General features: G+C 38.9%; 1 protein-coding gene across 3 annotated transcripts in view; it reads left to right on the forward strand.

Annotated features, from left to right (window-relative positions):
* Positions 1-13,825, forward strand: part of LOC109629046 (contactin-4) — a 108,688-nt gene extending 94,863 nt beyond the window's left edge. For 2 of the 3 annotated variants that reach the window (XM_069512888.1, XM_069512884.1), the window contains 3 exons: positions 5,095-5,275; positions 9,097-9,209; positions 10,284-11,413. In XM_069512888.1, coding sequence (XP_069368989.1) covers positions 5,095-5,275; positions 9,097-9,209; positions 10,284-10,550 — 561 coding nt within the window. In that variant the 3' untranslated portion in view covers positions 10,551-11,413. The other variant, XM_020086526.2, reaches the window with a different exon arrangement.
* Positions 13,826-16,060: the final 2,235 nt, after the last annotated feature.

The raw sequence follows: 16,060 nt of genomic DNA on the forward strand, positions 1-16,060 counted from the left end.
GGAAATGGGATAAGGCCTCCACTCCGTCCTAGTTGGAGTTCCTTTTTTGTTGAAACTGTTTAGAGTGGTTGGACTGAGAGGTAATTCTTGACCTTGGAAACAGCAATTGACAAAATAATCCCACCATAAGATCCATTTCTTTGGGGTCCTGAGGCCCAGATCATATTAGTGAATCTGCCCAGCAGTCATGAAATAGTGGATGTTTAAATGTTTCTCTATCCACTCTATAAGGCTCTTACTAGGAATGTCTGGTATGGTTATTAACAGGAGGTTCTATGTCTATGTCAAAATAAGGTCTGTTACTGAGGGGTGATGAAAGATTAGAGGTGACTGCTGTTTTAATGGTGACACTGTAACTGGTTTTGTTTTATCACTTACATGTACTTATAAAAGTTTGTAATTATCCACTTCTTTGAACATTGTTGTCTTGTTATTGTACACAATGGTGTCAGCAACGTTTATAACAAAGCGGTGGGTAAAATGTCGAGGAGAAGATTTCATAGTGTTAACCAGATTAGTGAGCTCTTGTTATGGTATTGGTGAAAAAATTCTCCATGATTGTTGGCCAAAAAGGACAAAGGAATATTGTCAATTAAAAATGAGAAAGAGTTCCACCCTGGAGATCACAGTTGTAATCAGAGGGAGCAATCTAGACTTTTTAGCGGGCAAGGCTCAGTAAAATATTGTGCCTATAAATCAAATAAACTATTTAACATTATAACAGGGCTTGAGTAAAAGATGGTCATTATCACAATGACAAGCTATAATATTCAAATTAAAAGACAAATGAAATATAACAGTTATGATCAAAAATAAAAAGCATCAGAAATAGATATTGCCAAGAGTGAAAATGTGGCTGGTTCCACTGCAGTTAGATAAGATGGTGTGCTAACGAAGCATCATATATGCAGATCCTGAAAACTGATCTGCAGCGGCCAATTGACTAATGGTCACTTGGAACTGAATGGACCGTTCTGCTAATATGCTGCTGAAATTACGCAGCCAGTGTTGACATACTGTACGGTTATATTACGCTTTTGTCTATCGGGACTCCTTTTCCTGTAGATGATTGTAAACTGTAATGGCATTAGGAAATGCTTCAGCTAAAAACTCCCTGGGCTACATTTTTAGAAAGAGAACATCTAGTTAGAAGAAGGCAGCAGTGCCTTTAATGTCCAATCGTTGCACTTTTAAAAGAGATAAAGAGTGATAGAAGTGTTTGTGTCGACTATTCCATGAAAAGTGATAGTGCAAGAGCTCCCACTGCCAGCGAGTCAGAGACACATCAAAGTAAGTTTTCCTGGATTGGACAACATTACAGTAAACACATGGAAACAACTTTGTACAACCGATGGAACCAGGGTGGCGTATTGGATATGACTTTACAAATAGAGTACCTGCTCTTTATGAGTCCTAAAATCATACTGCTGTAGAATACATAGTGATCCTTAGAACTTCAGAGATAACCTCATCCTTTAGTTACTCTCCACCAGAGCTTCCCATAGCAAGTCCTGCCCGTCAGGCAAAGACAGAGGGAGACCTTGAAACTGAAGAACTTGTACAATTCATGATGTGCTGTCCATTCATTCTGCCTGGAGCACATTTTACATCAGAGGCTTGAAGTGATGGGAATCAATACTAGAAAAGTGCTTTTGAGATACTGACCATTGACCATTACATCGAATATTGTGACTTAATTCTTGTAAATTCACAGTTTAATTCTCATAATATTCTCCCTTTTTTTAGTAAAATTACAACTTTATTCTCATAATATTAGGAGAACAAAAATGTTCCTATACATTTAACAACTTTATTCGCAAAATGTCCAATTTTCCTTTCCTCAATGTGGTCCTAATACACTGTCGTAAATCTGCACTTGATCAACAACGCTATTTTTTTACATTAGAACTGATCAACAGAAGAATAAAGACTACAGACTCACATTGACAAGTAAAAGCAATACTGCAATCTGCACTGATGAAATGTTTTCCATGGCCATCGGCAGAGACAAGGCAGCCAGCTGTGGAGGAGAAGCCCAGGGAGCTCTCGTATGGCTCCGTCAGTCGGTCCCAACAGGGTAGATCAGGCACAGAGGGCTCTTCACGCAAGTTGGCTAACAAATACCATTGAGGCGTTGCTATCAATGCCTCGTATTTCAAGTGAAGCGTCCTCCAATATGTCGGCTTCATGGGATAACAACAGATAACAGAAGCTCATAACATAATCAGCTCAAAGTTTCAAAACTGAAATACAACATCCACCTCTGTCTGCAGTTCTAAGGTGTCATTTAGGCACATTTTATTTAACTGCACGGCCGCAACAACGGTACTACTTTCTTCTTCAGGGACCTGTCTCTCCTCAGTGGCATTTGTGTCACGAGAGAGAAGTAATGTGTCTGACTGAGAGGATCATGAGTCATCACCACACCCTTCAATTTATCTCCCACTTCACCAAATCTTTCACTTCACAAGCATGAATGAAAATAGCAGGAGCACTTGGATAGGCCCTCACCACCACTGAGTGTACAAAGAGATAAATACAGCTGCAATTTTTAACACAAGGAAAAACTAAACTACCTGTCTGCAGTTTGAACCTTTTGAGACAGACTGCAGTACTGTCATAATTACACACATCTCAAAGTCTTCACACCTCACAGTATTCAAAACTACCTTTGGGTAGCTGAATAGACTCGAGCCATTATTAATGTTATTAGAAGTACCTGTGCTTTTCCTACTGTGAAAAAGGCCTGATGAAAACACTCAGAAGCTTTTTAGTGTGCCAACAAAGCCAGACATCCAGCATTCATGCGTCCCTAAACCACTACCTGGCCCCAGGATCTCTTTACCTCACTTTATGACTGTAATTTGATTTCACACAACTTTATGTAGGAGTGTGCACCATGTTAGAACAGAATAAACTAAAATAATGAAGTTAACACTGACAAAACAGAGGAGCCTGTGGAGAGCTATGGACCTGTGACAGTGTGATACCGTCTCTGACAGAGATTTGATTAGACACACGGTGAAGGGATTCAGATGTTAGTGAAATGGTCCTCCATGAATATAAAGGTACCCCGAAGAGTTGGCTCGGAAACAAACAAAAGATGTGTTTCCAATTTAATGCTGAACGTCGAAACGCATTGTGTGCATCTCTGAGGTCAGATGTATTGTATTCCTAAATTGACTTAACTAAATATATCCCCCCCAAAGGAATGTGTGTGTGTGTGTGTGTGTGTGTCTGTGTGTGTGTGTGTGTCTAGAAAGTATTAGAAACTGCAGGATTGTCCGTTTCTCTGTCTTTACTGTTTAATATACATATTTAACATTTTCCTTAAGTCTACAGACAATACAATGAAATGGCCATCAATGTAGGGATGCAGATTTAAGACAAATCTTGAGCAGTCACTTCATTTCTGTATAACTTACATACTGTATGTGTACGTACCATGTCTATATACACGTATGTCTATGAATATATATATTCATATATCATATATTGTATCATATACGTACAAGTGTGTATGAATGTATATATGTAATGTAAATATGAGTTCATCATATCATCACTACCTCCCGCACTGGTCACACTGAGCAGGTAGAAGCACCTGAGGTGTAATATGGTTTGTCCCCACTGAAGAATCTTTTGAAAACATTTAAAGTTTCTGTGCTCAGCCCCTTTGACTTTTTGTTTTTTTGACTAGTTTCCTTCTGTGCTCAGCCCCTGCAGCGCTGATGCTTTGAACATCAGTACGACTTTAGACTGCATTAGCAAGGTGTACATAATAAGCTGGCTGAGTCAGCGCACATGAAGCATCAATAAATAAGGCTTTGACCTGAGATTGCAGACAATGCACATAAATGTTTGACAATGATTGAAGCCTGAATCATCCACCCTCATAACACACAGGGGCAAATTTCCATGCACAATTTCTCATTCAGTAAGGTGCACATTTAAGTCTCACCTTGTTTACTTTTGGCTGTAAAGCTTTGAGCAAAGCCGCACGTCATTAAATATATTTCGAAAATTGTTCCTTATTCACACTGTGTTGCATCAAAAATGCTTAGAAGATAATAATGGGAAATTCAGGGACAAATCAGATTTCTGCCCCTGGATCCTTATAATACAGGAATTACATACATTTTAGACATCAGGTACAGCGTAGTTTTTGTGCGTCTCACACACATACTGCTGATGCATCGATCTCGCCTGAGACTTTCTCCATAAGACTTAAAGATGCAGCACTACAGCTTAAGTCTCTTCAGATTCCTCTCTTCATCCCTCTTTGGTTTTAGATTAGAAGAGGAGCTGCTGAGGTATTTCAGGTATCTTCCCAAGTGCTGCTGAAACCGCCATAATTAAACTGCTAGTGGGTGAAAAAAAAAATCCTAGATGCATCTGTTATCAGCAACTCCAGGCCCTGACGCTTTACTCTGCCTTCTCCCGAGCAAGATCCCTGCAAACCTGCACGCTGCCAATTGAATAAGTACCCAGGCTACTCTCAAACCATCTGTTTGACATTTTCCTGTCTGCTTCTTCTGTCTCGTGTTCTCGGGTCATAAACGATTTCGCCATGAATACAGATCCCAACAAGCTCCTTATCCGTGTACCCCTCACTCCCCAGTTCTGCTTTCGCTATTGCTGATCGTCAGATAGAGTATCACTCGGTGGTTTAAGAAATGTGGGTTGGACTGCCTCAGGACCTACAGTAGCTGAGCTGATAGTATGGAACTCTTTTAAGTTATGTCCTACTCAAGTGCTGCTTTAATATATTAAAGAGATGTACCTACATGACCTCAAAATGTTTTCAAATCTTAATGAAGTCGGGGAGAAATGCCCCAGAATGAGCTTCATTTAAAAATATCTATCTCCATAAGTGAGTGCTTTTATTTCACATTCTGCACGTCAGCTGGCTCTGCTGTGCAGGGTGCTTGATTTTTAAGCACATTGTGACACTCTCAGTGGGAAATTGGCAAATAAATAAGGATTTACTTGATTCAGTTGTCACCGCACATTTGAAAGCTGTGTAAGAAGGGGGGGTTAAAGGGAGGCGGTATGGCTGGAGCTTCTGTGGTAATCTGTGTTTCTTTGGTCTAGGTTCTGTTCTGGGAGCAAGGATCTGGGCATGGTGACGCTGACAGAGTGAAGGTTATCAACACCACAGCACAGCTCTCTGGCTTGAAGGGCAGCACGGTCTATCTGATCTCAGTCAGAGCCCAGAACAGCGCCGGACTCGGACCCAGCAGCCCTGCGTTCAACGTCACCACAAAAAAACCACGTGAGTTTGCAAACATTCACGACTGCTGCATTTTAGAACGTGGCAACTATCCACAAACTGGCCAAAGTTGCGTTAGTTCTAACCCTTAATGTATTTGAGAGAGGTTGAGTGAGTTGAGCTCAGCATGTATGAAGCAGGCTGTAGGATTTGGTATGAAATTGAATCTACCAATAGTACAATTTTAGAATATCAATATGTTTTAATATTGTGGCTGTCTGCCACAAATAAGTCCATGTTTTCAACATGGACTCTGGAGGATGTCCGCCAAATTGGGTCCAGACTTTCTCCGGAGACTTCAGGTGATTTTTATTACAGCACATTGACATTGGTGTCGGCTCTCATCACCAAAAGCTTTCTCCACCTTTGTTGATGTTGTTTAAGTGTCTGGCTCCTCTGTTTCATACCGAGATTTTTGTAATTATAATTTTTTTTCAGTTTCGTCTCTGTCACATCTTAGAAACATCATCAACACTCTCACTCACTCGTAGTGAATCCTGTGGCGGATTTCCTGCTATTTTTGAGTTTTTTCCAGGGGGCTGGCAGAAGAAACTCCACAGAAAGTCCAGAGCCTCTCACTCGGACATTTGCGTTGTCACACACGGCCCCTCAGGAGAATGTCCGGAGATTGTCAGTAGTTTATTGCTTGTCTGAAAGACGCTAATGTGAAACACTGTATGAAAGGTCAGTAGTAATATCCCAGAAAAACAAAAATGTCTATGGATGGCGTAACATTCACCATTGTCTTGTTTTATTGAAATAGATATAAAAGTGAGTGACAGTATGAGCTTTCCCAACAACACAGTTCACATTATTAACATCACTTCAGTGACCCAAAATTGATTAGTGCAAAATGGCTCATGCACACAGACATGTAAAACACACTCACCTAATGAAACGTCATAAAGAAAGTGCACGGTGGTAAACCTTATTCCATATTATGTTTGTAAAGCCTCTCTCTCATATACATACATATAAGATGCAAAAATTAGTTTTATGAAAAATCTGTTGACATTGTGCCTATTACTTCATCTGTCTTTATTGCTTTGATTTCATGGTCGTTCTTAGAGAATTTGCTTGAAAAGAACACCCACATGCTAGAAATATATCTCTGGCCCTCGTCATCTGTCTGTCCAAACTGCCCACGAAGCCAGGACCATATGACACTCAGGTCGTAATAACTGAGGCTGTCAAGTAACACGACAGGCGACACTTGAACTGTTCGGAGCTTCCACACATCACCCGACCGCTCCACTAATTTTAACTCTTCAAGCGACAGGCCAATAACTTCCACTGACATTTTAATGGCTACCATAGAATACACACATAGGCGTGTGCTGACACCTGAGTGAAGAACAAGGCCCACACTTTCCCTTTGTCTCTGTGTTTCAGGTCAAACTGAAAAAAAGTGTATTTGCTTTCATGTCTCGCTCCCCAAACAACTGATTTCACTGCACTGATTAACGCTTCAGCTTCTCAGACTGCTTATTAATCAGCTGACAGTCTTTCACTTCTGACACACCCACAACTCCACTGTTGACGGTGGTTAAAATAGAAATCTCACCTGATTTTAGAGATGTCACTTGAGCTTTCCCGTGTTTGAACTCGCTTTTAAAAACTGACACCTCGGCTCCTTTCAGTGCTTCAACAAACTAACATCAAGTGCATCAGCTTAATGTAAACGGTTATTTTACCTTCGATAAATCAACCCATTTTAAGATATTTAAACCTTTCTCATTATTATCACAGTTTTTAATTACAGTTCTCAATTGTTTAATATATGTATTGTATAACAACCGGTGACACAAAGTCCATGTGCGCAAAACTTTAATTCTGGTGTTGGAAAAGAAAGTATTTATATCTCCATAGTCAAGACAACAAGAGAAGAAAACTAATTATGTTTTTAAGTGTAGTGCATTAAATCATATGTTTGCACCAGCAGTCACTTGATGGTGATTAAAATGAAATGGCCAAAGTATTCAGTCTATTTGCGGCTCCATATCTTACAAATCCACATCACGCACGGTGTTATATACAGATCATGACAGTTGACAGTGAGTGTGACCTGTATATCTTGTGTGACCTGCGCAAAAGTAAAAGAAAGATTGGATTCTGAGAGAAAAAAAACGGTAGACACGTCTACATGGACAGCAGTATTCAGACTATTGACCATATATAAAATCATAATGGAGTTTACATGATTCACATCAACATTGTGTCAACTGCGTCATACGTCCGACATGACACTTGAACCCAGAGCGTAGTCAAGCAGTTGGTAACTGCTGTATGTCGATGTCACAAAATGCTGTGAAAACTCCAACAGAATGTTAAGATGTGATTAAGATGTATTCAAGTCTAATTAATGACGCTAAACTCAGAATAATCCACATCTCAATGTGATCATTGTAAATTCAGAGTATGAGCTTATTCTGATTAAGGTCTTCAGAAAATGCTGTTTACATGGCAATTGCTTATTCCCACTATTAATTATATATATTGGTGTCCGTGCCAACGTGTCTCGTGCTGTCCTTGTATTTGTTTAATGGTCATTTGTATAATACTGTAAATGGCTGCACTGCAGTAGTCTGAAGAAATCACTTCTCCACAGTCTTCCCACCTTACATTCACACACCTCCTGTACATCACAGCTGCTTTTGCCTTTTTATCTTAAATCTGCATGTTTTCACACAGAGGGTGAGTACACACCAGAATACATTTCTCTTCATTAGGGAAACGTGAAATCTGCACTCGGTGTCTTTTGTTAAACGGTGCAAACCTTGTTTTCTCCTTCTTTGTTACACTTGATACACGTGATACAATTGTATGCAATGAAGCAGAACACTCTGAAAACAATATTTGAAATGTTTTCACTTGCTGCTATAATACCTCCTGTTATTAATGACCATTCACAGATCTCTTCCTAGTGTTCCTCCAATGAATGTGACGGGGCAAAACACACAGTTATCCTCCTCCTCTGCAGAACAATGTAATTCAAAAGTTTATCTGAAGATAAAAGTGAGCACAGACTTTTGATTTAAACAAATCAAGTTATTTAACAAAGTCCTATTGTTAGTATCTCAGCTCAACATGGAAACAAACCTGAAGCAGCTTCAGATGCAACATTTTGGAATATATTTATGTTCAAAACAAGCTGACTTTGGATTTTGTCATATTATTATTATTAGTAGGAGTAGTATAGGACCGCAGTTGTAGTAGTTGTGTCATCTTCAGTGTAATTACATAACTGAGTCCACTTCCTCAATACAATACTCTAAAAAGTTGTATTTCTTTTCTTTTTTCATTTGTTTTTTTCACTGGTTCAATTTATTCACCTATTTAATCTCCTTCTCCTGCTCAGACTGCCTCAGTTACGATGTCAGGTTATGTTCATCACTGTCTCTCTCATGTTTCATATCGCTGAATGTTGTTGTTTTGCATTTTAAAGAAGACCAAAGCAGCTGCAGCACCTGAATGAGAACCACTCTCAACCTGCAGCATTTCATCGAGTCACGTTGCAGTGAAGACTTTTACGCTGCCTCAGGGGGAACTTTGCATTTCATCCTTATTAGCCGAGTTTCCACACGCACAAGGAAATTGTAATCAAAGAGCGTGAGTTTTCAGCTTTTGGTTGACCTCTGTTTTTCTCCAGGTTTTTTTTTTCCTTAAGGTTGAAGTGTGTGTTGAATGAAATGCATTCTCCTTCCTCACCACATGATTAAATCCAGGGCTGAATGCAAAGCAAGTTTAGAGACTGTGACATTGGTTCATTTATTCATTTGTGCTACTTTTCTTTTTTGTGAAACTTGTGTCTACACCTCTGGCAGCTCCGAGTCAGCCACCGGGGAATATCGAGTGGAGTCTGACCAACTCGAAGATCTTTTTAAACTGGGAACATGTCAAGGCGATGGAAAATGAGTCTGAGGTGACAGGATACAAGGTGAGTTTGTCAGAGTAATAACAGAAACTCCACAACTGGGGAAACAAATAGAGCTCCAGCAGCTGTCATCCCAATAAATGGCTCTCTCATTGCAGTAGAAAGATAGACCTCGACACTCCAGTGTTACATTATTTATTGGCCCTGTCTGGCCTTTCAAAATTAAAAGATCTGTTCCAGGTGATAAAATGAAAGGTGTCGTGCCTCAGAGGGAATTTAGCTTCTTGCAACCGCTACAACAATGCATCATGTTTGATCCTCTTTGCATATATGTGTAATAAAAACTGTTTTGATAAAGCTGTGTGTGTCTGTGTACTTGTACAGATATCTTTGTGAGGACACAACCTACAGAGTGAGGACATTTTGGCCGGCCAACTTTTAATGGGCTGTTTCAGGGTTAAGACTTGGTTTTACTGTTAGTGTTAGAATTAAGTTTTTATATAATTTAATTGTGATTGTTAAGGTTAGGGTGAGGGGCCGTGGGATTCATTTTGCTAATGAGTGTCCCCACTAAGATAGATGTACAGATATGTGTGTGTGCGTGTGTGTGTGTGCGTGTGTGTGTGTGTGCGTGTGTGTGTGTGTGTGTGTGTATTCTCCATAGATATGAAGCTCTGTTCATTTAATGATCTGATTTAATGATTGAAGTCTTTTGTTGAGCTCCTGTGGTAAGGGATCGTGTGTTTTGCATGTATGTAATTAAAAATGACTTGAGATTTCTTAAGACCTTTCCATATGTTTAAAACTAAATATGAAGTTAAGCTCTCTTACCTGTGAGTTTCTTTTGAATGAAACAATTAAACATGTTTCTACATTTTTATAAAGATAAGATAACATCGCTAATTAAGTAAAAAACCGCCTAACCAGCGTTGCACAAGACATTTGGAAATCTCCAGAGACATATACCCAAATTTTGGCTGCACACATTTTCCCTGCCCTCAGGATTTGGATTTTTCTCACACAGGGAATTAATATGTTGAATAAAGTTGTACATTCCTCTGCCAAACAGTCACAAAGGTTTCCTTTCTGACTGAGAAACGAGGAGTTCACCCTCAGACTCGCTTTGTCCGCCTCCAGGTTGTGTATCGTCAGGACTGGCAGGGCAGGACCACTGTGCTGGAAACCAATAAGACCAGTGTGGAGCTGCAGATCCCTTCCGGAGAGGACTACCTCATTGAGATCAAAGCTCTCACCAAAGGGGGGGACGGCACCAGCAGTGGCCCCATCCGCATACCAAAGATGTCCAGTAAGTTTGCAGCACTTGGCAGCATGCAGATGATCAGAGCTGGGATTGAGCAGAGCCGCAGTGGGATGGGAGCACTGTGTGTAACTAATCCCCTGTGAGACTGATGCTGTTTATCAGTATTAGTGCTACTGTAGCTTGAACAAAACCTTCACAATTCACTGATACACATGTGATTGCACTGAGCAGGATCGGGATGGAAAACATTTTAATAGAAAGATGTTTCTCAGTCTTCTTTGTCTCACAGTGAGCAGGGTGTCTCAGAAATGAGTTCAAGATTTTGAGAAACACGTTTAAAAGCTTTCTCTCTGAGAGAAAGATGAGAAGAAGAAGATCAGGCGGGTGTGCAGCTGGAATAAGAATGTTGTTATTCCAGTTTAGCATACAGACTTCAAGCAGGTAGAAAACAGGAAATGCTTTGTGCGTACAAAGAAATTGTGGCAATGTTATCATAGGCAGGAGTTACATTCCCCGGCTAATTCTTGATTAACTTAACGAAATACAAAAGATACTGAAGCACTAAATAAATATATTTTCTAAAACACTGAACTCTTCCATGTAATGAAACTAAAGACGTTTTTTTCTCTCTCTTAGGAAGCTGTCATTAGGTTATTATTAAGGTAGCGCCACCTTGTGGCCCTTAAGAAAGCACTTTTCTCGATGTATTGCTCCTATTTATTCTTCGTATAAACTATTTTAATCATTTTTTTTATTTAGTTTTTTTTAGATTTCACAGAGAAAATCATTTTTTATATATAATGTTAATAACTTTTTTTGCAAATACAAATACCTTTAGAGGATAGTTATAACAAAACACCTTCAAATCTTGAAGTCAGACTTGCCTGCAGGAGGCACCACAGAGTATGACCTACTTTTAATCAGCTATGATGAACCAGACGTTTTTTTCCAGTTTATCCTCATTTAAAACTATAACTAAGATTTTCTTTCACAAAAATGTTGAAAAATGTTTCTTTTCATTGCAGGTCTTAACTCAAAAGGATGTGTGTGCCCAGTTTCAATGAAGACTTGCTGTTTCATGATGTTAATATTTTCTATGTTTGTTTTGTAGCTTCTGATGCCTTCATATTTAGAGTGACTGATACGGTCTATGGGTGTTGCTGTTTGCTCTCCTGTAGACATTAGAGTGACTTTGGTCTTTGATTATCTTCTTCTACATGTCAGGTTTGTGGAATGGAGAGTTTCTCAACCCAAACCCAAAGTGAATGATGGGAATCATTCTGACAGGTTGTCAAATGCCCACTAATCCGTGGTTGGACTGTTACTCGTAGGCAACAGTACAGTTACAACACATTTTCATCTGGCTATTTTCAGGACCACTGCCATCCTCCAGGATGCATTTGATAAACATGGAAAGATGAATTTCTTATCTTTCTTCGTGAAATGAACATGAGCACAGGTTCATGTCCCTGTTTCATGTCTGTTTCCACATTTTCTGCCTCAACCTCCGGGTTATTTCTTGGCTTGATGTGACTCCCATGATTGCTGTAGACCAAGAGGTAAAAGTTTTTACTTCTGTTCATTTGGAATTTAAGTTTAATCTTTGATATTTTGAGTGTATTGTACGCCGATTCAAATTACCCTAGAAAATGAAAAGAAGAAGACTATTCCTTATGCCAAGCTCAGCCAATCGATTTCTGGCTCTAGCTTCAAGATACAACATTAATTTTCTTATGCAGTAAAGCAAATATATTTTCAAATTCATTGTACATAGAGGTTATACAGCTATCCATAAATAATACATACACCCACTCTCCTCTGCATTTTTTTGTCGACGAGCAATTAACGATGGTTCATCCCAAGATAAAATCAGCCACCGTGTTTAAACCGATTAAACAGGTAATTGGTTATTATGTTGTAGTTTATCAGTTTTCTATATCCGATCAGTTAATCCATCAAAAGGGACGATCTTCAGGGTTAACACTTTAACACCAGGCTGTCAGTCATCCACACAGTTGGAAGAGCCATCAGTGTTTTCCCTGCTGATTTTATGCAAGAGCACTCTGGCTGATCTTTAAGAGTTTAACAAAGCCGCTTTGCCTTGTTGAGTATATTCTATAAACCTGTTGTCAGCCTGTCTAAATTATACTGAAGGGCAAACTTATCTCACATTGAATGTAAAATGTTATTAACTGTATTTAATATGTTTGTAAAAGGACATTTTATGTGATTTCTGAGAGGGAAGCACAAAGTGATTGTAGTGACTAAAAAGATTCTACCATTATTACCATTACTCTACATCCAACATTGACTGATGAGTAAGAGGTGTTTTGTGCATTCTGTGTGCTTTTTGTTAACAGCAAGCATAAGCATCTAACCTAAGTAAATACACACCACAATACTGAAACTCGCTGCACATGTATAATTAATCAAATACAGTACAAATAGCATTTGTCTTTGCTACTTTCCAACATGGATATGGACCTTTCACAATAACAGCCTTCATATCTTGCAATTTCGCATAAGTTTGCTTAAGTACATGACAGGATACCACAGTTAACCAATGGATATTTTACAGAAAATCACTTTGTGTTGTTTAATATGATGAAGAATATCTGCGTCAGAACATTATTACACCTCCTCCGAGACATATTTCCTTTGTGCAAAAATGTAGATGAACATATTTTGTAGGACGTTGGTTTTTAGTAACGTGTCGCCTTCATACAATGCCACAATAAGTGGTTAAATTTATAGCAGAAAAAGTTATAGCAATGTTGCCGTTATGAAATGTAAAGAAAAGCTTGTGTACATGTTTCAGATCTGTTTGCTTTCTATAGCTTTTATTTCAGGTTATTTTATTTTCCATTCCACTCAGGATGTGTCATTTCAGCACATGCAGCATTATAGTTATTATTAGGATCGATCGCAAGACATATTAACTGTCGTATATTAATGTATTTGTATTGAGCAGACAAGTGGAATAAAGAGATGCAGGTGTTGAAATGATAAACTCCAGTGAGCAGCTGCTTGTCCCACATATGTAGCCGTGAGCTTTATTCTTTATTTGAATGACTTAAGTGCTAAAAATATATTGACTATATATTTTTCTATGTACATCTATTGTTCTACTGTAAAGCTACAGCCTTTGTGGAATCTATATCAGTCCAAACATCCTAACATGTTTCATTGAAGAGTTGAATCCCTGTACATTCGCCTAATTAATGTTTTTATTTCTTGTTGCAATATCTAATTATGATGTCTGAAATTTGTATCTATGAAAGTTATGCCTTCTTCATTTAATATTTACATGCTTTCTTTATCTGAATCTCCAACGTGTTACTTCAGAATGTAATACCATTGTATTAATAAGATATCTCTGTGAGATGACGAGGACTTAATAAAATCTTCATATTGAAACCCTTTAATCAGTTTTTATTAATTTAATTATTTAGAATTCCTTCCTCTGTATTGGTGGTAGTGTCAGTATTAAAACTGGTCCCAGGAGATTTCCGTCGCTCTCTGGAGTGTGCGATGGTGAATCACAGGAAATATGGTGATAGTCTTCTGAACAGGTTGTAGCAGCAATAAAGAAAAAAGGTGGAGAGCAATGTTCCCTGAGGACTGAGGTAAAATTAGCAAGAGATTAGTTTCCAGTGGTTGTTTAAGCAAAGAAATGATTTATGTTCTTTTACAGCAGACTTCCAACATGTAAGTGACAGTCTCTCTCTGCTGGGATGTGAGGAAATACAGAGTTTATACAACAGACAAAAAATAAACTAGAAGCAGTCCCACTAATGTTGAAACTGCTGACCCAAAAACAAACATGTGGTTCACGCTGCTGATTGATGAACTCTTAGATCCATTCCTCACAACATTAAATAAAGTTAAAACACAAACTTTCCAGAACTTATATGGGTTATTGCACTGCTCCACATTACAAGGGAGAAGACCATCCACTTGAAGAATTCCAAATCTAATAATCCGAACACCAAATTGGCGGGTGTATGGCACATTTCTCAGACCTCCACGGAAACAGCCAATCATCCGCTGAACCGGGACACAAAGAACAGCAGTTAAATGGTTGCACTGACACACAGTTGAAGTTCAGCTGAGAGTGGCAGTGTGATATGAAAGACTGTGAATGAACAGAAGAGAATAAGAAAGAAGAGGAGGGTATCAACAAACACTTGTGTGATGCTTCGACTGTATTTGTAAAAAACAGGAACTCTGGTGTTTGTTCATGAGCTCTGGTGGGATGAGCTGACAGCGTCACGATTGATTCCAGATGATTGTTTACTCCTCTCTCACCACATATTTAAACATTAGGTCTTAAATACAGATGCTCATTCAAGTGGCAAGACTTGCTGTTAAGAATATCTGAATCTTGAATGTATGTTTTCTGTCATGATTGGTTGATACGGCCACATTTGTCAATGTTGGTCTGGAGGCTAATTTACCAACTACACAGTGCAACACATTCAGACAACAGAGGATTTAATTTAAGTTAAAACTGTAAAATAAATACTCACTAGTTTTTGTTTGATTTGTGTGAGATTGTTCGGAGCTCACATTGAATTTTAACTTAGAATGCCTGATTCATTGATTCACTAACATAGGTCCATCTATGTTGTCTAGGATATTGACAAAAAAAACTTGTAAATTGTAATTGAACTTGTAATTGTACCTTTAATTTGAAAGCAAGAGAAAGAATGAGATGTTGCGTACACCATCAAACCAGGAGAAAAATCACTATAGTCCTTATTTTGACAATATAACAGCCTGAGCTGACAGGTTGGTGATGTCTGGACACACACATCCAGTCTGATCACTTGCAGACAGTCTGACTCTGAGACAAACACCAGATACATAAAACTGTTACTGATGACTAATTCTGGGTATGTGCCCAAAGACAGAAATATGCATTTATATTATTGTCATCTTATCTTACACGCACACACACTCACACACACACAAACACACACGTTGATCCCTTGAACTTCTGTTCTTTCTCATATGTGTGAGTCTTTTTTAGTCCCGACCTAATGCATTATAAATTACAGTCTTGGTGCAGAGAGATGTGTGATGGATGTATGACAGCCAGAGGACCTGCACCCCCCTGGTGTGGGCATGTGTGTAGGTGTGAGATAGACAGAGAGATAGACAGAGAGAGAAAGAGAGAGGGGAAGAGGTGGAGGAAGGTGGACCGTCATCAGCACCCATCCCATGCAATGTTTCTTCAACTTGTTTCTAAGTTACAGAAGTGCAGTTCATGGGTGAACCTGAGCATCAGTGAGGCAGAACAATGCTTCTCAAGCTCTGTTTTATCAACAAGAGCAAACTAAAGTATTTCAGCCAATGCACAATACAAGCCCTTAAGGCAGAATGTTACATGTTATATGTGTTATCAAGTTATGAATATATGACTTTCACCAAGACTAGTAGGTTTTTGTAATAGATCTGGCCTCCCTTTGACTTCTCAGCAACATTTTGCTCATACAGTCTGGGTGTTACACAAGGAATAACCTTTTGTACAGGAGAGCAAACAGCTCTCTCATCCTGCACAGCTGAAGCTAACAGCATGGCTAGTGTCGTTAGAATATGCTGTTCTGTGTACAGGTGTGTTTATAGTACTGTTTATGGTATTTTGTGCTCT

This window comes from Paralichthys olivaceus, chromosome 2 (assembly GCF_024713975.1).
Source record: "Paralichthys olivaceus isolate ysfri-2021 chromosome 2, ASM2471397v2, whole genome shotgun sequence".
Lineage (NCBI taxonomy): Eukaryota > Metazoa > Chordata > Actinopteri > Pleuronectiformes > Paralichthyidae > Paralichthys > Paralichthys olivaceus.